The 21,629-nt window shown below is 52.5% G+C and overlaps 1 protein-coding gene across 1 annotated transcript in view; it reads left to right on the plus strand.

Moving 5' to 3' along the window:
• The window catches only part of SAPCD2 (suppressor APC domain containing 2), a 72,108-nt gene that overhangs the window by 35,599 nt on the left and 14,880 nt on the right, over positions 1 to 21,629 (plus strand). The window contains exon 4 of the mRNA XM_086921153.1: positions 5,644 to 5,745. Within this exon, the coding sequence (XP_086777279.1) occupies positions 5,644 to 5,745 (102 nt within the window). The remainder of the gene's footprint in view (positions 1 to 5,643; positions 5,746 to 21,629) is intronic.

Below are 21,629 nucleotides of genomic sequence, written 5' to 3' on the forward strand. Positions count from 1 at the left end.
TGGAGAGGGAGGAGTCTAGGATGAATCCTAGATTGCGTGCATGGTAGGTGGGTGTTGGTGCTGTTCCCAGTGTGGTCGGCCACCAGGAGTCGTCCCAGGCTGAGGGGGTGGGTCCGAAGACGAGGACCTCTGTCTTGTCCGAGTTCCGCTTCAGACGGCTGCTCCTCATCCAATCGGCGACGGCCTTCATTCCCTCGTGGAGGTTGGTTTTGGCGGTGTCCGGGTCCTTGGTGAGGGAGAGGATGAGCTGGGTGTCGTCAGCGTAGGAGATGATGTTGAGGTCGTGATTGCGGGCCACTTGTGCGAGGGGGGGCATGTAGACGTTGAACAGCGTTGGGCTGAGGGATGTACCCTGGGGGACGCCACAGATGATGTTGGTGGCTTCGGATCGGAAGGGTGGGAGGCGCACGCTCTGGGTTCTGCCGGAGAGGAAGGAGGTGGTCCATTTAAAAGCCTTCTCTTGGATTCCGGCTTCTAGGAAGCTTAACTTTAGAGTGCGTTGGCAGACCGCATCGAAGGCTGCTGACAGGTCCTGGAGGATGAGGGCTGATGTTTCCCGCTGTCTAGTTGGCGCCTGATGTCGTCTGTGGCGGAGATGAGGGCTGTCTCTGTGCTGTGGTTTCGTCTGAATCCGGACTGAGACGGGTCCAAGATGTTGTTGTCTTCGAGGTGGCGGGCCAGTTGCATGTTGACGATTTTCTCGATGACCTTTGCCGGGAACGGGAGCAGGGAGATGGGCCGGAAGTTCTTGAGGTCCTTGGGGTCCGCTTTGGGCTTCTTGACGAGGGCGTTTATTTTGGTGTGCTTCCAGCTTTCTGGGAATGGCGCTGTTTCGAAGGAGATGATGATGACCTTCCATAGTTTGGGTGCGTTGGCTGTACCTGCTTTGTTGAATATGTGGTGTGGCCATGGGTCAGACGGAGATCCTGAGTGAATGGAGTTCATGACCTTGCGTGTCTCGTCGTAGTTGATGTTGGACCAGGAGGTCAGGCGGTTGGCGCTGGTGGTGTTCACAGGGGAGGTGGAGTCTGGCGAAGTCTGGGCGGTAGTGGTGTTGAAGCTGTCGTGGATGTCGGCGATCTTGCGGTGGAAGAAGATGGCTAGTGAGTCGCACAGTTCTTGTGAAGGCGGCATGTCATTGGCGCTGGGGTTGGAGAGTTCCTTTACGATGCTGAAGAGCTCTTTGCTGTTGTGTGCGTTGTTATCCAAGCGATCTTTGAAGGAGGATCTCTTGACTAATCTGATGAGGTGGTGGTGTCTACGGGTGGCGTCCTTGTTGGCTGCGTGGTTGTCCGGTGTGCGTTCGTAGAGTCATGTCTTCTCCAGTTTCCGGCATGCGCATTTAGAGGTCTGGAGCTCGTCTGTGAACCAGGTGGCTCTCTTGTTGGCATGGCTGTTGGAGGGTTTCTTGAGCGGGGCGAGGGTGTTGGCGCAGTCGTCGATCCACTGTCTGAGGTTTCGGGCTGCGGCGTCTGGGTTGGTGGGGTCGGTGGGTGGGTTCTTGGCGAGGGAGGTGATCAGCTGGTCTTCGGTGACTGTTGGGTGCGGTGGTACGTGGTTGGTTTCTTGAAGGTGAAATTGATGCAGCGGTGGTCGGTCCAGTGGAGTTCAGTGGTGTGGTCGAAGGCGACGTGGGAGCCTGTGGAGAAGACGGGATCCAGCGTGTGGGCGGCAGCGTGGGTGGGTGCGGTGACAAGTTGTCTGAGGCCCAGGTTGTCGATCAGGGTGGCGGAGTTGGCGTCGTTGTTGTTCTGGAGGTGGAAGTTCAGGCCCCTGAGGAGGATGTAGTCCATGGAGGAGAGTGCGTGGGTGCTGGCGAGGTCGGCCATGGAGTCTCTGAACTGAGCCTGGTCTCCGGGGGGGTCTGTAGATGAGTGTTCATCTGAGAGTGGTGTTTGGATTGGTGTGGATCCGGAAGTGCAGGTGTTCGGCGGTGTTGAGGGTGTCGTCTGCATGGGTGGCTACCTTGAGGGTGGACTTGTGGACCATGGCTATTCCTACTCCGATTCCGTTGGCGCGATCCCTGCGGGTGATCTTGTAGCCGTCCGGGATGGCTATGGCGATGTCGGGCGCCGGGGAGTCGTTCCACCAGGTCTCGGTCAGGAAGGCCACGTCTGGGGCTGATGTGTCGAGTAGATCCCAGAGCTCGACGGCATGTTTGCTTGCAGAGCAGGTGTTAAGTAGTATGCAGCGGAGGTGGTTGGGTCCAGTCCTTGGAGGTTTGGTGGCTCTGTCGCAGGTGAAGCTGCAGGTGTGGCAGGAGAAGGGTCCATGGGTCCGTTTCGGGGCGGCCTGGAAGCAGGTGTAGTTTCGGCCGGCGTTTTAGTGCGTGGAGGGTGCTGGCGTCGTAGTGGATTCTGGTGTTGTGACGTTCATGGGGTCCAGGAGTTCTGGCGCTGGGCGTGGTCCAGGAGTTCTGGCGCTGGGCGTGGCCAAGGTGCAGATTGGGCCGCCAGCGGTGCGTCCGCTGCGCGGCTGCATCTCGGCCTGCATATGAGGTGGCTTGGGAGGGAGAAGCAGCTGGGAGGCGGGAGCGGGGAGGCGAATGGGTGTTCAGGGGGGGGCGGGCCTTAGGGATGATGCGGCAGGAAAGGGTCGGATCGGGAGCTGCAGGGGGAACTGGTGCACAGGGCAGAGGGGAGGGGAAAACCCAGGAAACAAGGAGGCAGGAACCAGGCAGTCAGGTGACGAGCAGCGGTGTGGGGGTGACCTGCCTGCAAGCAGGGTCAAAGGTCATAAAAAAGCACAAAGGTCACAAAAAATGGGGGGAGAAGAGTTGCACAGAGGCACAAAGGTCACAAGAAAGGGCAGAAAAGGTCACAGAAAACGGGGGAAACGAGTGGCACAGAGGCAGAAAGGTCACAAGAAAGGTCAGAAAGGTCACAGAAAACGGGGGTAACTAGTGGCACAGAGGCAGAAAGGTCACAGGAAGGGGCAGAAAAGGTCACGAAAAAGGGGGGGAAACGAGTGGCACAGAGGCAGAAAGGGGAGCAGAGGCAAGAAAAACGAGTGCAATCAGGGAACAGATAATAATGCAGGCACAGGGGGTAGACCGGTAACAGGGGCCACTGACACCAGAGAAGACAGTATGGGCAGTACATTGAAGACAGACAGACAGCGACAGTTATACAAACCGAAGGCCTACCACTGGCCACCAGGGATGAGCCGCAGGTGGTAGCCTGCGGGTGGAGGAGGGCCTCAACTTCTACAGCGGCAACAACTGGGGCAGGGTCAGGACACAGAGGCGGAGCTGTGAGGTGGGGGAGCCACCTACCAGCAAGGTCAAGGGTCGCTCCCCCATCACAAGTTATTGATCCTAGTGACAGTTTTTTCAGAGTGGAGAAAACCTCCTATTTCACAGTAGCTTTCTGACTGCTCGATGAGGTGCCATTGAAGTACGCTGATTCTGATAGAAACGGAGTACACAGCATTTAATAAAGTGCTTGCATTTAATATTGTAACTAGGGGATTGGATCTTGGGAGCTTCTCGTATGTGAAAAGAGAAAACCGAGAAAAATATGAACTGAAAACTTCAGCATTCATAGGCCTTATGGGAATTGGGCGGGAGTGCTGTACCAAGAAGGAACATGAATGGTTTGAGTCTGGGACAAGCGCATGTATGATTCATAGTGAGCTGATATGTGCGGCTTTCATCCATAGAAGTGGCACTAGCTATGGCAGGCAACTACTGACGGCAGGAGGCAACCTCCAGCTGCAAAATGCAACCACCGGCCTAATATGATATTGTTATCCTTCTTTGGCCTACATGCTTTGAAGTGAGTGCACAGGCTTTAAATTGTGACTACAAAGTTTCGCACAGGTTCAGGATTGGGTGGTCTGCCTTCTGGCTCAAAAAGGGTTGGAAATGATATTTTGGCTAAGGAAGGGTTAGGATTTAGTATTCGGGCTCTGCGATGGTCAACCGAGCTCAGCCTCTCCAGGTAACCTGGTGTTATGTTTCAAGACCACAATTCCATCCTCAGATCAATTTCTTATGGCTAATTAAAATGAAGCAATAAGGAAAATTTGCCTCCGTACTAAGTCTCCCAGAATATAGTACGAAAAGCATGCACAAACATGCTGTTCGTTTAGTCCCTTAGAAATAACACTGTTTAATTCCGAATTACAAAATGATTGGTTTTTTTAAGAGATTTTAGCCAAGGTTTATCCCTGTTTTTCTCCACTTCAGCATCTTGCTGTTAATTCACACAACCTGAAATTAATGGAGCATCCCTCGATGTGTATTTGCATTTCTATTTTTTCATCATTTTTCTCCTATCTACACTATAAAATGTGGGCATTTAAACAAATTGATTACTTGTAAGCTATTTGTATCTCTTATTGCACCTGTTAAGGAATCACCTCATCATATTGCTACAGTGACTGTCATTTAAGATCGGGAATGTCCTTTTTTGTGGTTCTTTTGCGCTTGTAAATATTAAGTGCCAGACTCTGAAACATAGTTGCGCTCGGTCTTTTATAAAACATCTATTGTGTCCGGAAAAATGTTTGGATAACATTTTTATGCTCACGATCATCCTTCCATTTGTGATTTTTTTTTTTCAATAAAACATTTCTCTTACTTTGACTTGGTGCACTTCTGTTGCCCCGCTCTGTGTGATCTTCTCTTAACATCAAGACAGCTGCCTGGTGCTTTGGGCTTCAGGATGCTAGCCGCCCTGCCCTTGAGCTAGTCCCTTATAGAGCTTTTCATTTATACAAAAAAAAAAAACCTAACATGAGTGGGACTCTCACTCTCTGGCCTGCCATGGCAAAGAGTCCACTTGAGCTTCGAGTAACTAACTGTAAAAAGAACATATGCATTGTAAGGACTAGCAGCAGACTTATGACTTCATATTTGTCATTTCTGAAAATAGTGTAGAGGTGGATAATTATCACCCGCTCCTTTTGTAATCTGCGAATAACAAAGGTCCTTTCTTTCATTCGAAATGTGGTCCAATCCAAATGCGGGGGTTCCCCATTGCCCGTGTGCATGCCTGAAATACCAAATCATGTGCACTGTAAATGAAACTTGCATGAGATGCACTGAAAGTGACACCTTGTAGGTGGCACACATTCATTCCGTCCTCCCCCCAGGTGCCCTTTTAGAGGGGCAGGGAAGATTCTTGGTATCCTCCAGGATCCCCCTTAAGTGCAAACTTTCTCTTGAGTAGAGGGCTTGGGGTGTAGTGATTCTGGTCTACCTGCGTGCAGATTCTGATGACATTGCAGTGGCTGGGCTGTTCGGCCGCCTCAAGGTTTCTGCATGGGCATATGCAATTTGGGTCTGAGACTACCCTCGTCTGTACCTCTTGGGCCACCACCATCCACTGTTCGTGTGACATGTTCTTTCTTTTGAATTCACTAACTTTGAAGTCTTCTGCACATTCTTATCAAAGATGATATTAATACGCCATTTGATTCTTGTCTGTGTGACCTGGGACCATGAGCCTCTTTACTAATACAGTTGTATGTATCCAGTACTCCATTTTAGCTGCGCTTTCTGAAGCACTGTACAGAACGCCATTACAATGTTGAACTCTTCCCTTCGCCTGTGCTGCCCTCTTGTACCCTCTCTGATCTAGAAGCAGTCTTTCTTTTTGTCTGATACCTCCGTTTATGTTTCATTCTTATTCTTTGCAGGAATCTTTAGATGAAAATCAGAGTTATCTGAACAATCTCCTCCTTCCCAAGTTACAGGAAGTGAATCGCTGCCTGAGGGATCTGGTTTCCACTACTGGCAAGGTGAGTGTGGATTTGGTGTAGAAAGTTCATGTTTCAGACATGTTTATAGTTGAAAAGGCAAATTTTCATGAGTGAATTGAAGATTTTCAGCAAGTGTGCTCTGGTGATCTAGTAAATAACTGTGTACCCCAGCATTGATTTACTCCTATACCGGTAGCGGTTTTCAGACCTGAGGTGCAGGCGCCTTCTACTGCTACTACTCCTTCTCCAACTACTACTCCTACTACTACTGCTTTTCCTCCTACTACTACTCCTACTCCGCCTTGGGGAATTCTTCCTGTGTCTGGCTCCAAATGAGAAAGACTGGCATCAGTATTTCTCAGCTTCTCTGTGATGCCGTTAACACAAGTAGTTCTGATCAAAACAACTTTTTTTTTTGGGGGTTTTTTTTTTTTTTTTTTTTTTTTTTAGTGCTATTTCTTTGTCGTTTTTTAGCATCGAATGCAGTTTTTTCCGATTTGATGGACATTTTCCAACGGTGAGCTCCTTCCTCTTCCAAAACAAAGGGTTTTCCAGACAGACATTTAACGTTTTCCATAATTCCAAAAACAAAGTCTTCAAAGATTTGCATCAATTTTCCCAGGAAGATGACGATTGCTAAATGTGTGGCTAGTCTTCCTTTTTGAGCACCAAATACACTACTTAACTGCTTTCATGCAAAAATGGTTTGCAACTACCGCTAATAGGGTACAAAGCAGTTTGAAGGACTGGATTCTTTCCACCATAGTTGCATCTTTTCGCTTCCCCCCTCGGACTACTCTTAGTGAAAAAAATGTCTTAGTCTGTGTTTCCTTCTGAGGGAAAGGACTTCCGGTCTATGCAGCGCATATCCAAGGCTACCAGGCCATTGCCATAAGCTACAAAAGCTCCCCCTTCTAAATATTCCCTTCCATTGGCTTCTGAAGCACTTATTTCGTAAGGTCAAACCCCCTCCCCCCCCCACCCCCCCCCCCCCCCCCAAACCCAACCTTCAGACTTCAACCATACACTGACCCCTGGCTGTTGGGATCAATCAACCCCCTGATCTGACCGCACCCTAATGTCTTGTGTGTTGTCATTCTGTTTTACTTCCACTAAGCTAATTAGACTCCCACACCTAAAATTGGTGATTTGTAGATGAAAAGTTCAGGGCAGAAGATTGTGTATCTAATAAACTGGAGCGTCCTGGTGCTTTTCTTCACAAGCTTTGTGGAAAGACTTGGTACCCTTATTTGCGGGCTAGATTTCTTCACCGGACACGGAGACAAAAAGTTGTACCTAAAGATTACTCCATACGAAGCCGGAGCCAAGACTTCGCTGTTCACCAGATTATTGCTATGTGATCATAACTGCATATTAACCTGAAGGAGGTGCCCAAACAAGGCGTGTGATTGCTAAAGAGCACACATCTTTACAAGAGGAGTTGTCATCGCCCTTTAAATTATTGCCTTGTCTGGCCTAGCTCGTGGAGACCTGGCCAGCCATCTAGTTTTGCATTACTTAAGAACTGCAACAGCCTCTAGAGGAAGCTCCCTTCTAACTTCTGGTGGAGCCTAGATTTGAGCTTCTTGGCCGGATATAAATAATGCTTCTCCTAATTGGTTCTATTTGATCAAAGACCACCCTGCCCCAAAGTTTGTAAACACTACCAAATGCAGACCACCCTGTCCTTCCCTTCAGTGATCTCTCTATTTGGATGTGTTCTTGTAGATCAGAATTCCCAAAAACTGTACCTGCTCTTACACTCGTTGCCACTTGCAGCACAGTGCTCTGATGCCAGACTGCCGGGTTATTTGAGGTTGTAGCAACCTAAAAAGATGGTGGATGTAATGCTGAACATTGCCAAAATCTCACCCCTAGTAACAGAACTGAGTTACATTGATCGTTCACTCGCCACTCACACATGCTTTGGAAATCCAGTTACTAAATCTTTGTACATAACATTGACCACACGGTAGTAGTGAATCAATGTTGCTGTCAGCATTCCGTCAGTTTCACTCTTCCAACATAAGCTGGGTCTCTCTGGTACGGTCTTAAAATGATTTTGCTCATTACTACACAACAGATCTCAACGAGTCCTAATCGATCGTGACTTATCCAGGGGGGGAAGAATCAAGACCAGGGGCCCAAATGGTTCAACGCTGAATGCTCTGCAGCACAAACTACCTTAACTAAAGCATTGCGCCAAAACCCAAGAGATAGAAACATGGTTATATTGGCTAGGAAACAATATAAGCAGGCAATTAGAAAAAGGAAAGATGAACTGAAGACAAAAAGCATGGGAAGACCTGGACAAAGCAGTTGATTTAAGGGATAATAGACTCTTTTGGGAAGTAATAAATAGGCCCTTTTTAAAATCAGGGGAAGAAAATACTATTCGAGTTCATTTACCAGAGGAAACCTGGGTAACTCATTACAATAAAATCTTTAATCCTAAAGAGATATTACAGATTGCTACCTCGGAAGAGGATGATTTCTGTTATATTAATATGGAATCAGCTAAGAAGCTTAGTGAATCACTAATGCTCTCAGAAGTAGAGCTAGCTTTGACTAAGGGGGCGCCTTCAAAGGCCCCAGGTCCTGATTCAGTACCTTTAGATCTTTTTAGGTTTAAAGTATTTTATTAAGGCATAAAAAAGAACACGGGGAGGGGAGCAGGAAGTCAGGTAAACATACAATACCAGAAGCAAAACGTTGCAGCGAGTCAGAAGGAAAAGAGGGAGACAGGGTGCCCCAGAGGGTAACAAGGCAAAGACATAGGCAGTAAGGCATTGTGTACGATCCCCCTGTAGGCCCCCACTCCCTAGGCAAGGTCAAGCCAAAATAACACTCTGCGACACAGTGAAAGAGAAGCATACCGTTCCACCAGCCCCTCGACCCCAGAAGGGAAGGAGAAAGAAAAGCAAAGAAGAAAAGAAGAGAAAACAATACCCCAACATCCCCGTCCGAAAGTCGGCATTAGAAGCATATAACTCCACTTCCCACCCCCAGCCCTCGGCCCCCAATCCGCACATTCACTCCGCCGCTGGCGCCGGCGGCGTCAGCCTAAGGATGCGCAGGTACCGTGGACACGTAAGCTCGCGAAACTCCGTGGACAGCAGTGCCAAAAAGGGATGCCAGAGCTCCTCAAACTTGTCAACATTCCCAGCCACCGTTAGCGATATCTTCTCCATGCCCAGTACCTGCCAGAGCCTATGCAACCAACCAGTGATAGAGGGGGCAGTGGGGGTGCGCCAAAGTACCAGTATATTCTGGACGGCGGAGCCTAGCGCTATCGCAATCTGCCTGCCCCTGCGGGATTTCAGCGGGTACATCAAATCATTGGGGAGGCCAAGCAAGACATACGCGGGGAAGCGCGGAAGCTCGATCTCAAAATGCCTGTCCACCTCATCTAAGACTTCCTTCCAGTAGGCCGACAGCACCGGGCACTCCCAGAGAATGTGCGTGAGGGTACCCTCCTGTCCGCAGCCGCGCCAGCAACCCTTATCGCCTATTTTGCGCATCTCGTAGAGCCGCTCCGGGGTGTAGTACCAATAGGTGGACACTTTAGTGAAGGTTTCCGTCAGCCCAGTGTGGTACGCAGAGTGCCTCGCCCGATATGCGATCTTGTCTCACTCCTTGTGGCTCAGGGTCCTGCCCAGTTCCCTATGCCAGCGCTCCCTCCCTGGGTTATGGTAATGAAATGGCGGGGGTTGGAGAAACTTATACAAATCAGTGATGAGTTTGGCGTCCGAGGCCCGGGTTACCAACCATCGCTCAAAGGGCGTAATCGAACGGGCGGCGACGTCACGCACTGGGGGTTGAAGAGCCCAGTGGCGGACTTGCATGTAACGCAGTCTGTACCCCTCCGTCAGGCCAAACTCCTGTCGGAGCTGCTGGAAGGGGAGCACGCCCTCCGGCCCGTAGATCTGGAAAAGCGCCCTACATCCCGCGCTCACCCAGTGGGAAAAGGCCCCCGGCTCCAGACCCGGGGTGAAGTCCGGGTTGCCAGCAATGGGAGTGAACGGCGATGGAAAAGTGGTGAGCTCCCGAAGCTCACACACCGCGTCCCACACTCTTAGCGGGACCCGGGTGATAAAGGAAGCGTAGAGATTAGGTGGTCGATGGATGCGCCGCAGGAATGGGACCTCCTGGAGGGTACGGCCTGCAACTGCCTGGTCCTGAAAGAGCCAGTGTTTGTCCGATTCCCACCGGCTCCACTCCACCAGGTACCGGAGCTGCGCCGCCTGGAAGTACTTCTGGAGGTCCGGGACTCCGAGACCTCCCGCCTCCGGGGCAAGCATGGAGAGGACCCGCTTCATCCGAGGCTTACGGCCCTGCCACACAAAGCGGGAGATGTCTGCCTGCGCCTGCCGTATCCAACCCACGGGGGGCTGAAGAGGCAGAGCGCGAAAAAGATACAGGATCTGGGGTAGTATTGTCATCTTCACCGCTGCAATACGGCCTAGCCACGAAAGTAGGCCCTTGTTCCATCGGCCGAGTTCCTCCTTGATCTTTTTGCCCAGAGAGGAATAGTTAGCCGCGACCATAGCAGGCAGGGAGGGGGCAAGCAAAATGCCCAGGTAAGCCACCGTGGAGGAGGACCACTGCATAGGGAAGAGACTTTGAAGGTCCCGCCTGGTGTCGGCAGAAAGCGACACATCCAGCGCAGCCGACTTGGCCATGTTCATTTTAAAGCCCGCGACGCGGCCAAAAGCGTTCAGCTCCTGGACGCAGGCAGGGAGTGACCGCCTGGGGTCATCTAGGGTCAGCAAGACATCGTCCGCGTATAAGCTGACAGTGTGTGTGTATTGCCCCATCTTCACCCCAATAGCGTCCGGGTTGTCGCGGATCCTCTGCGCAAACGGCTCCATATAAAGGGCAAAGAGGAGCGGCGATAGGGGGCAACCCTGTCTCGTGCCTCGCTCAATGGCGAAGCTGCCGGAGCTGTGTCCATTGACACGCACTGACGCCGACGGTCGCCTATAGCAGTTAAAGACCATAGTGCGGAACTTCTCGCCGATCCCCAGTTTCCCAAGAACCAGCTCGAGATATGGCCAATGAACCCTATCAAAGGCCTTCTCCGCGTCGACCGATAGAAGCATCCGCTCCCCCGGGACGCGTGAGGCCTTTTCCAGTACGTGCGTCACCCTCTTCGTGTTGTCGACCGTCTGCCTACCGGGTACAAAACCGGCCTGATCCGCCTCCGCCAAACCTGGTAGGTGTAGACCCAGTCTGGCCGCCAAGATTCCGGTATAAAGCTTGAGGTCCACATTTAGGAGCGAAATGGGCCGGTACGAGCCGCACAAGGTCCGGTCCTTCCCCGGCTTGGGGATAACCGACACAGGCGCCGAGAGGAGGTCCGGTGGAATGGCACCCGGTTCGGAGAAGGAATTGAACAAGCGGGCCAGGAGAGGAGCAACAGTGGGACAGAAGGTCTTGTAGAACAAGGCCGTGTAGCCATCCGGGCCCGGGGCTTTACCATGCTTCAGCCGCGCGATCGCGGAGATGACCTCCTCCACGTGAATGTCCCTCTCCAGGTGGTCCGCCTGGGAGGGGTCCAAGGCCGGGAGGGTCACGGAATCCAAATAGGCCTCAGCCTCTCCCGGTGGGGAAGGCTCTGAAGCGTACAGTGCCTCGTAAAAGGAACGAAAGGTATCTGCCACCTCCGCGTCACCGGAAACCGGGATCCCACCCGCTCCCACCAGCTCCTTCACCACATTGCGTTGCTGCGCGGCCCTGAGCCTATGGGCCAGGAGCTTACCGCACCTGTCCCCGCCGGTGTAAAAGGCATGTTTCAGGCGCAGCGCTGCGTACTCCGCCCGATCCAGATCCAACGCGGAGAGGAGTTTCCGTGCCGCCTTCAGTTGCTTCCAAACACGAGGAGCCCCCGTACGGCGGTGGACCTGCTCAAGCTCCCTAACCTGCGCTGTCAGTTCCTCCCTCTTGCGCTGGCGTTCCCTTTTGTCCGCCGAGGAAATGGAGATAAACTCTCCCCTGACGACTGTTTTCAAAGCAGCCCACTGCGTAACCAGGGACGTGTCAGAGTTGTTATTGTGGGTCAAGTAGTCCTGGATGACCTCCTCCACCCGCTTCACTACCGATTTCTTATGGAGAAGCGTGTCTCGGAGCCGCCACATCCCTCTGGAAGGGGGGGCCGCCGGCCACGCAAAGACTCCGGAAACCGGCGCATGATCGGACAGGGACAAGACCCCGATGTCCGCCGCCAGGGCGGCCGAGCGAAGCGGGCCGCTCACCAAAAGGTAATCCAACCGCGAATAAGTGCGGTGTGCGTGGGAGAAATAGGAGTAGTCCCTATCGGTGGGGTGCATGGTGCGCCAGAGGTCATGCAGGTCCAACTCCGCAATCTGGTCCTGTACCGCCTTAGAAAGCTCCCCTGTCTGCGGGAAGCGCTGGGCTGACCTATCTAAAGTGGAGTCGAAGACCATATTCAGGTCTCCCCCCAAGATGATATGGCGATCGGGCGAGGCAGTAACGTCCACCAACACCGATTCCAAGAAACGATCCTGGTGGTCGTTTGGGCTGTAAACCGAACCAACCGTAAAGGCAACACCACCCAAGCGCATGCGATACACTAAAAGTCTCCCCTTCTGCTCAGCATGTTTATACAACACCTCCCCCCTAAAGGAGCTGGCTAGGAGAATGGCCACCCCAGCGGTCTTAGTCGCAGCAGAGGAAAAGAGTTGCGTAGGGAACTTAGCTGAGCGCAACCTATGGCAATCCCTGGAAAGTAAATGGGTCTCCTGCAGGAGGCAGATATCCGCCTGCGACCCCTCCAACAGGGAAAGGATCGCCCTACGTTTCACGGGGTTATTCAGACCCTTAACATTAAGGGTCACAACTTTCAGGGGTGGCATCGCCTCCGGGGAAACAACGCGCTATGCCGCAGGCGGGGGATCAGCGGAGGGGGCGCGCGGGGTAGGGGTGCAGGGAAGGCCAAAAGCGGCATCGTACACGTTAGGACAATTTCGGACGGGACCCCCCCCCACAACAAACCAACAGTGAAACCCCCCCAAAACCCCCTTATGGCAACCAGCCAAAACAAAAAGCAGAAAACAACACCCCATAGTCTCAGTCCAGCCCAAATGGGCGAGTCTGCAGAAAACAGTCAAGTGGACGTCCAGCCACACACCACCCCCCTCGCCCCCCCAGCCCCCAGCCCAGCATCGTCAAAGCTAAGAGCCTCTCCCCCCGGAGAAAAATTAGGCCGTTAAGGCCACACCAGTAGATTCAGGCAAGTTCCTGGCCGCAGTCCTCAGGGCCTCCGCCATTTCAGATCTGATGGTGGGCGAGTCTGGACGACTCGCCGGTGCTGACGATGGGCGCCTTCTCGACCTCCGTCGGCCCCGCCGCTCGGGGCGCCTCCATGCGGGTGTAGCCCCTTCCTCCTCCGTAGCAGTAAGACCCAGCACTCCGCAGACATCCTGTAAGGAGCGCAGCTGATGCAGCACCCCATTCCATCGAAAGATAAGACGGAAGGGGTGACCCCAGGAATAGGCTGTCTCGTGCTCTCGCAGAAAGTCCGTAGCGATGCGGAAGGACCTGCGCTTCTGTAGTGTGATGGCGGACAGGTCCTGATAGAGCGCCACAGGTCTATCTCGGAAGGTCAGTGGCTGCTTCCTGCGGGCCTCCGTCATGATGCGCTCCTTTAGGGGGAAATCCGGCAAGAATGCCAGGATATCAGGCGGGGGTGCCGATGACTGGCGTTGGCGGCCCACCCTATGTGCCCTGTCAATGCGGATTGGGAAGTCCGCTCCTTCCCCCAAGATGTTGCGGAACAGGTCCTGCAGGTAAGCCACCAGGTCCGCACCTTCATCCGCGGATGAAACACCCCGCACCCGGATGTTGTTCCGCCTGGACCTGTTCTCGAGGTCCTCCGAGTGGGCCTGGAGCTCAACACATTGCTCCCGGAGGCGGAGGACATCCTGCTGGAGGCTGGTTATCTCCTCATCGCGGCGTTGAGCCGCCGTCTCCACAACATCGACCCGCTCGCCCAGGCCCTCGACCTCCCTGCGCACCTCCCGGACCTCTCCAGCCACTTCGGTCTTAAGAGTTTGAAAGTCCTCCTTGAGGGAGCTGAATAGGTCCTCCATGAAGGACCGCGTGACCGGCGGCTCGCCCACAGTTGCGTCCGTTGATGCCCGGGAGGCCCCCGGGGACGGCTGCGTCCTGTCGCGTAGTTGCTGGGACCTGCCGAGCATTTCCGGCAAAGTGCGGTCTCCTCGCGCTGCGCCTCGTCTTCCAGTCATCTTGGGGCTCGGCAAAGCCCAGGGTCAGTTGCTGTAGGCGAGCTCCGCCGCTCGTGGGCACCAGATGTGAGGCCTTCGCCGAAGACAAGGGTAGTGCGTCACAGGCGACAAAATGGCGGTCTGGGCCTGGGCAAGACGGCCCCCGGGCCAGTAGGACAGGCAGCAACGTCCGAAGTGTAGGCCTCCTGCTTCGTGCTCCCAGGGAGGGCAGCAGATGAGTTGGTGCCAGAACCAGCCGAGGCTCCCGTGCGAGGAGGACGCGGGCAGGGATCACTGGGCTCAGCCACACAAAGACAAGATGGCGGGAGGGTGGGACCCAAGAAGGCAGCCCGGGCCAGCAAGTCCATGGGCGAGTCTCAAATGGTAACGGGTCCTGAGAGCATGAAACCAATGCCCTCTCCCACCACCAGTTGATTTGTCCGGCTCGGGCACTGCTCGAACTCCGCCATCCTGCGCCTCCAGGCGCGGAGTTCGCAAGTCGTCACCCTTCGAGGCCCTGGGTAGGGGGGAGAACCGCCGGTGCAGGGCTAAGGTCCGTCGTCCAGCAATGGTGCCCGCCGCCAGGGCACCGGCCAGGGAGCCACCTCACTCCGCGGAGTCAGTCTAGTCCGCTCCCTCGGGATCACAGGCTTTCCGCTGTTCAGCACTCGGGCCAGCCGAGTCGCGCGGACAGCGCCGCACTACGCTCCGCCTCCAAGCTCTTCTCCTCGGGGCGACCCGGGCTCCACTCCTCGGAGCGATCTCAGAATGAACTTCTCGGGAACTTCCTCCGGGGCCACAGAAGCCAAAGTGGCACCAAAATGTGCCCCACGAACTCCGGCACAGTCCTCTCACCCGCGATGCAGCCGCGGGGGGAGAGAAGCGCAGAAATCGGGGCTCAAGCGGAGCTGGGCCGGAGGAGCTACGGGAGGAAGCGTCCGCTCACCCCGCCATCTTGGCCACGCCCCCCTAGATCTTTTTAAACATAACCGAGAGGTTTGGTCTCCTCTACTTATGAATGTTTTTAAGGCATTAATACGTGGGCCTATTCCGACCTCTTGGAAAGAGGCCGTTTTGGTTCCAATTTTTAAAAAGGGTGACAAGTATGATCCACGATGTTATAGGCCAATATCACTAATAGACTCAACATGTAAGCTAATGGGTAGGGTGATATTGGCACGGCTGGAAACATGGGCTGAGTCGTCAGGGGTTATTGTAGACTCTCAATATGGTTTTAGGAAGGGGAAAGGAACTATCGAGCAGTGCCTGAACCTGGCATTGATTATGGGCAAGTACATGGGTGCTAAGAATGGTTCTATACACTTGGCATTCATGGACTTGTCCAGTGCCTTTGACACAGTATGCAGGAACAAATTATGGTGCATGATGGACTCTATGGGTTTTGAAGAACCACTGGTCACCCTGCTCCGCAGGTTACATACCGCTACAACGGTTAGGATAAGATATGGCCGTGGTGGAGAGAAATCAAAACCTATATTATCCACTGAAGGTGTCCGACAAGGATGTATTTTAGCACCTTTTCTATTTTTGGTCTATACGAATGGCTTAGAGGGCTTCTTCTTAGAAACGACTGCTGATTTCCCAAAGATAAACGGAAAAAGAATCCCAATGTTGTCTTATGCAGATGACACTGTTTTAATGGCACTTACCCCCAACAGCATGCAGATTTCTCTGAATGCTTTTGATACATTTATGGGCAAACTAGAACTAGGTGTCAATTTTACTAAATCTTTTGCCATGACTTGCAGTAAAAAAAAATGTTAAAATACGGAAGTATGTGGTGAAGAACGCTATTATTGAGAAAGTGGATAACTTCTGCTATCTGGGTAACCTTTTTAACAAAAAATTGAATTGGGAACCTTTGACAGCCCGGGTTCAGAAGGTTGCACAGTTAATTGAAGCCCTCTTCCGTTTTGCCAGCAAATTAGGCCAGCGACGTGTAGCGGAAATTACATCGTTATACAAAGCTAAGTGTGTTTCTGCCTTGACCTATGGTGCAGGGGTTTGGGGCTCACAAAACTTTGAAAAAATACAAATTGTGGAAAATAAGTTTGTAAAACGTTTATTATCTGTTCCACTGGGCACATCTAACATATTTTGCCACGGAGAAGTTGGAATTGAGTTTATAAGTGATATTATTCACGTTGCCCCTTTAACATTATGGACTAAAGTTTGGCGATCTGAAGAATTGAAATTAACAAAAGATATTATTCAAGATTGCCTTAAACTTGAACACTACACCCAAATCCCGTGGCTACGATATGTCAGAGATACTTTTAATAAAATAGGTTTAAGTAAGATGTTTGCAAATCCTGAAATGCTTGGTAAGGATGCTAAGGAGATTATCAAAAATGCCTATAGTGTCAACTTGGGTTCTTTTAAGAAAAATGATCATGTACTAAGTGTACGGGGAAAACTAGTTGGCCAGTTTTATTTGTCATATATTATGAACACGCAATGGCGTTTTTATCTTACAAGATTTCGCCTTGGCACTTTACACTTTCTGTTTGCATTCCCAAAGCAGGGGGGTTGGTGGGAGAAGCTACCCTGCTGCCCCTGTAACAATAGGGTCTCGCAAAATACTCTTCACCTTCTTCTTTTTTGCACTTTGTATAAAGTTCCAAGAAACACTTTCCTCAAACCATTATTAGAATCATTTGGAACGCGTTATTACAAAGAAGCATATGACCGCTTGTTATCTTTGTCAACTGCACATATTTGTAATGCCGTTTTAAACTTTATCAGATCAGCTTTGGTGATTAGAAATAGATACTGAATCTTGATGGAAATTAGTTTTAAAAAATTGTGTAAACATGTACTGTGATTTTATGGTGGATTAATTGCAATGTCTTTTAAAATTTTCTATGTACACTTTTATGATTTCTATATGGAATCGAAATAAAGTTATTTGACTTGACTTATCCAATCAGATGCCGGCCACGATCAGCGTTCTCCAAGCTCTCTACTACTGAAACCCAAAAAGTTTTACAAAAAAATCTTATAAGAACTTTCTCAGGAATTGCCCCCAAAAATGTGAAACTTTCTTCCTTCAGAGACCAGGCCAATCCCTTCAATAACTCTTTTAAACAAGCATTTACAATGCAATGGTCTCTGCATTATTAAAGGTAGAGCTATTGACATTGCGCATGACCTTTCCCTTGCCTCAGCAGCAAACCCCTCTGGAAAGATAGGGAGGAAGACATGGACAGACAAGCCCCATAGGCTGCCATTATGTGGCTCAGAACAGGATACTGTGCCTTTAAGAGAACTTTCCAGAACTTCACAGTATCCCAGAATGCACTGCAGGTCCCTTTTTACTTTCAGTTCTTTTTTCCGGCTCCTGCGAGCAGGACCCTGGAGCATTGAGCCCCCCCTTTTTCAAGGGTTTATTGGTGATTTTTCACTTTTGTTTTAAATTGAGTGCTTCTCTAAAGTATTTGGTGCCTTCTTCTAGTTTATTGCACCCTTTTGAATGTCAAATATGCCTGCATTATTTGACAAATGTCCGAAGTGCTCCAGGAAGAAGGCCAAATCAGGTCCCCATGAGGTATGTATCCTCTGCCTTTCCTCTTCCCATGTCCCACAGGAGTGTGTGATTTGTCAGGGCTTCTCTGGCAGGACCCTGAAGGACAGAAAGAAGATCAGGCTTCAGGGCCTTGAGGAAAGAAGGCTTAAGGCGCAAGGTGGGTCTCGAGGGGCTTCCTCTGCCCGTGCTGAGGCCTCTGGGGGCTCCCCAGGGGCAGGAAGACCAGCAAGCGTCTCCATTCTCCGTCTGGGTCGATTGCACCGACTACGGCGTCGAGAGGGATGACTACGGTCTGTTCCCCGTCTTCTGGGGCGAAGCGATGTCGGCGCTCGATGTCGAAGAAACTGAACAGACCGCCGTCGAGGTCTCCTGTGACGTTTTCGTCGTCGTCCTCGTCTGAGTCATCGTCGAGTGATCGAAGTCGAAAGGCCCGGCGTCTGCGTTTGTTGTCGAGGCGACACCGCCGTTGGCGAAAAGGAGAAGATCGTCGTCGAGGGGATCCTCGTCTTCGAAGAGAAGATCGCTATCAAGGCGCAGGAGGTCGCCGTCGAGGCGCAGGAGGTCGCCGTCTAGGCTAAGGTCGCCGTCGAGGCGGACGAAGTCGCCGTCTAGGTGAAGGCACTCGCCGTCGGGAGAGACGGTCGACGCGGAGGAGAAGACGCTCGCCGTCCGGTCGCAGATTTTCGACGCCGAAGAGACGTGGAAGGAGGTCTGGCACCATGGGAGGTTCGCCAACGCCCCAGGCTGGAAAGGAAGGCGGATCACCGGGCTCGGTGTACTCCGTGGTGTATACCTCGTCACAGAGGCCGGTTACCCCCCTCCTCCATTACCAAGGGGGCTCCCTCCGAGGGTCCCTACTCCTCCTCCTCCTCCTCTACCACCACTTCCTCAACCTATACCGCGACCTCAGCTGCCAGCAGACAAGCCGCCTCCGGTCCCTCCGAGGTCGGTCTCTTTGCCCAGACTTCCGACTCCTCCCAAAGGGACCCCTAAGCCGAGGGCCCCGGCCAAACCAAAGTCGCCCGCTCCGGCGGATCGGCCAAAGCCAAGGAGGTCACGATCACGCTCTGGACGGAGGGGGAGATCGAGGAGTCGACGTAGATCCTCCACCAGGTCAAGACGTCGCCATAGGTGGCGTGGATCGAGGTCCTGCACGGACTCCTCCACGTCCAGGACCAGGACCTATTCACCGACCTTGTCGGAATCCCCAGGGACGAGGGTGTCTCCGGTGGACGACATCAGCACGTTCCAGGATGTTCCCCTGAGGGGGGCGGCAAAATTGGGAATCACGGTGACGCTCCAACGACGTCCGTGATATTTGAGACGCTTCACAAGAAGCATTTGTCTCGCCCTCTACTGCCACTAGTGCCTGGTTTGGTAGAGCCTGCGGAGGAGCTGTTCCTCACGCCAGCGGTGACGAAGGCCGCTCCCTCCCGACTTCTGAAGAAGTACAGGGCACCGGATTCGGATCCGGCTTTTCTGAGGATAGACCCGGTTCCTGACTCTGTTATAGTGACGGCGGCCAGGAAGTTACATTCTAGCTCCCCGTCCTCAACCGTACCACCAGATAAGGAGAGCCGATGGATCGACTCAGCTGGTAGGAAGGCTTGTGGGACTGCATCCACAGCCATGAAGGCATCCAGTGATGCGGCGTTGCAAGGGCGGTATGACCGTGCCCTGTGGGAATCCCTTCAACAGTTCATGGAACTCCTGCCAAGAGATACGAGGGAGGACTTCCAGGAAATCCTCAAGGAGGGGATGCTGGTTTCGAACCAGGTCATCAGCGTGGCTCCGGATGTCTCTTTTGGCTGCTCATGGGTACTGTCATGGGATCAACCAGCGGCCCCATGCTTGGCTCAGGCTCACATCACTCAAGTCGGAGGCCCAACAGCGGGTGGCCAACCTGCCCTTCTCAGGGGAAATACTATTCGGCAAGCATGCCGATGATGAGATGGCCCGCATGAAGACAGAGGCAGAGACTCTGACGGCTGTGGGCTTGGAGAAGCCCAAAGAAAAGAAGGCGGTTCGGTGCACAGGGCAGAGGGAGAGGACCGACTTCGGGACAGCAGCAGCAACAACAGCAGCAGTTCTGGAGACCCTTCCAAAAACGACAGAAGGGTAGAGGGGCCCAACAGTCTCCACAGCAAACAAGGGCCCGGCTGGGTCTCGACCCTGAGCGATTACTTCCCCTACATCCGTTACTCGCTCCGGTGGGGGGGAAGCGTTACATTTTTTTCTGGCAGAGTGTAGAAAAATTACTCAGGGCAAGTGGGTGTTGAATATTGTTTGAAATGGATACAGTCTTCGGTTCACCAGCCCACCTCCATCGATTCCTCCGGTCAGCTCGCAGTTTCAACTGCGCAAGCTCCAGGCGGAGGCCGATATCCTGTTAAGGAAAAGGGCGATAGAAGACGTACCTCTGTCTCAAAGAGGAAGAGGTCTGTACTCCAGATTCTTCCTGGTTAGCAAGAAGGACAAGAACGAGTTCAGGCCCATTCTGAATTTGCGACAGGCATACAAGTGGATTCGCAGAGAGAAGTTTTGCATGCTGTCGTTGCATCAGATTTATCCTCAGTTGCAACAGGGAGACTGGCTATGTGCTATAGACCTACAGGATGCGTACTTCCATGTGCCCATTGCACACAAACACAGGAAGTTCTTGCGATTCCAAGTCGGCGCCAATCATTATCAGTACACGGTACTGCTATTCGGACTGAAGTCTGCGCCAAGAACATTCTCAAAGTGCATGGCAGTGAGAGCAGCACACCTGAGGAAGAACAAGGTGTTTGACTACCCGTACCTGGATGATTGGTTGATCAAGGCCTCCTCCTTCTCGGAAGCTCAAGCATCCTCCTTCTCGGAAGCTCAAGCACACTTCCAGAAGACGTGCGTTCTCTTGAACAAGCTGGGGTTGCACATCAACATGTCCAAGTCTGTCCCGACTCCGGTCCAGTGCATTCAGTACTTGGGAGCCACCATCAATACGCTGTCAGCAAGCGCGTCTCCTTCGGAGGAGCGGCGATTATCTCTCCTGCAGAAGGCTCAGGCTCTTATGACCACTCCATCTACAACAGTGAGGACGGTGTCTTCTCTACTGGGATCAATGGCCTCTTGTATCTTCCTAACGCCACACGCACGACTGCACATGAGACTGTTGCAGGAGTGCTTGGAGGATCAGTGGGATCCGAGGAAAGGGTCTTGGGATGACAAGATACGACTGTCTCTGCATGCTATTCAGTCTCTGAAGTGGTGGTGTTCGGCGGAGAATCTCCTCAGAGGAGTTCCCTTCCACAAGGACATTCCCACTCAGACTATCGTGACGGATGCTTCTCTCCAGGGCTGGGGACGCACTCCGGAGACTTACAGATTCAAGGGACGTGGTCTCAGTCGGAGTCCACGTACCACATCAACTTCCTGGAACTCAGAGCTGTTCACTTGGCACTGAAGGCCTTTCTTCTGTCCTTCCAGACCAACTCTCTGCTTGTACAGATAGACAATACGACCACGATGTATTACCTCAACAAGCAGGGGGGCTCGAGATCACGCACTCTGTAACAAGAGGCGCAGGCGATCTGACGATAACGGCGACCCATCTACCAGGTGTGCAGAATGTTCAGGCGGACACACTGACAGACTGATTCAGGAAAACCACGAGTGGGTCATAAACGACGAAGTACTAGGAGAAATCTTCTCAGGGTGGGGCACTCCAGACATAGATTTGTTCGCCACCGCCAAAAACAGCAAATGCCGAGACTTCGCCTCCAGGTACTACCAGCAGGGGACGCTGGGGAATGCGCTATGGATAAACTGGTCAAACAGCTTTCTGTACGCTTTTCCACCCATTCCCCTGATTCCGGCGGTGCTCATCAAGCTGTCCCAGTCCAGGGCAGGAATGATCCTGATTGCCCCGGAATGGCCCAGGCAGTGGTGGTTCACGGACCTGCTTCACCGGTCTCTCCTTCCTCACATACGGCTGCCGTGCAGGCCGGACCTTCTCACGAAGCTCGGGGGGGCAGATGTTGCACCCCAACCTCTCGTCTTTGAGTTTGGCGGCATGGCTCCTGAGATAGTGCAATATGGCCATTTGAATCTACCTGACGATTGCATGGACATACTGAAGGAGGCTAAGC

This window comes from Lissotriton vulgaris, chromosome 5, assembly GCF_964263255.1.
Source record: "Lissotriton vulgaris chromosome 5, aLisVul1.2, whole genome shotgun sequence".
Taxonomy (NCBI): Eukaryota; Metazoa; Chordata; class Amphibia; order Caudata; family Salamandridae; genus Lissotriton; species Lissotriton vulgaris.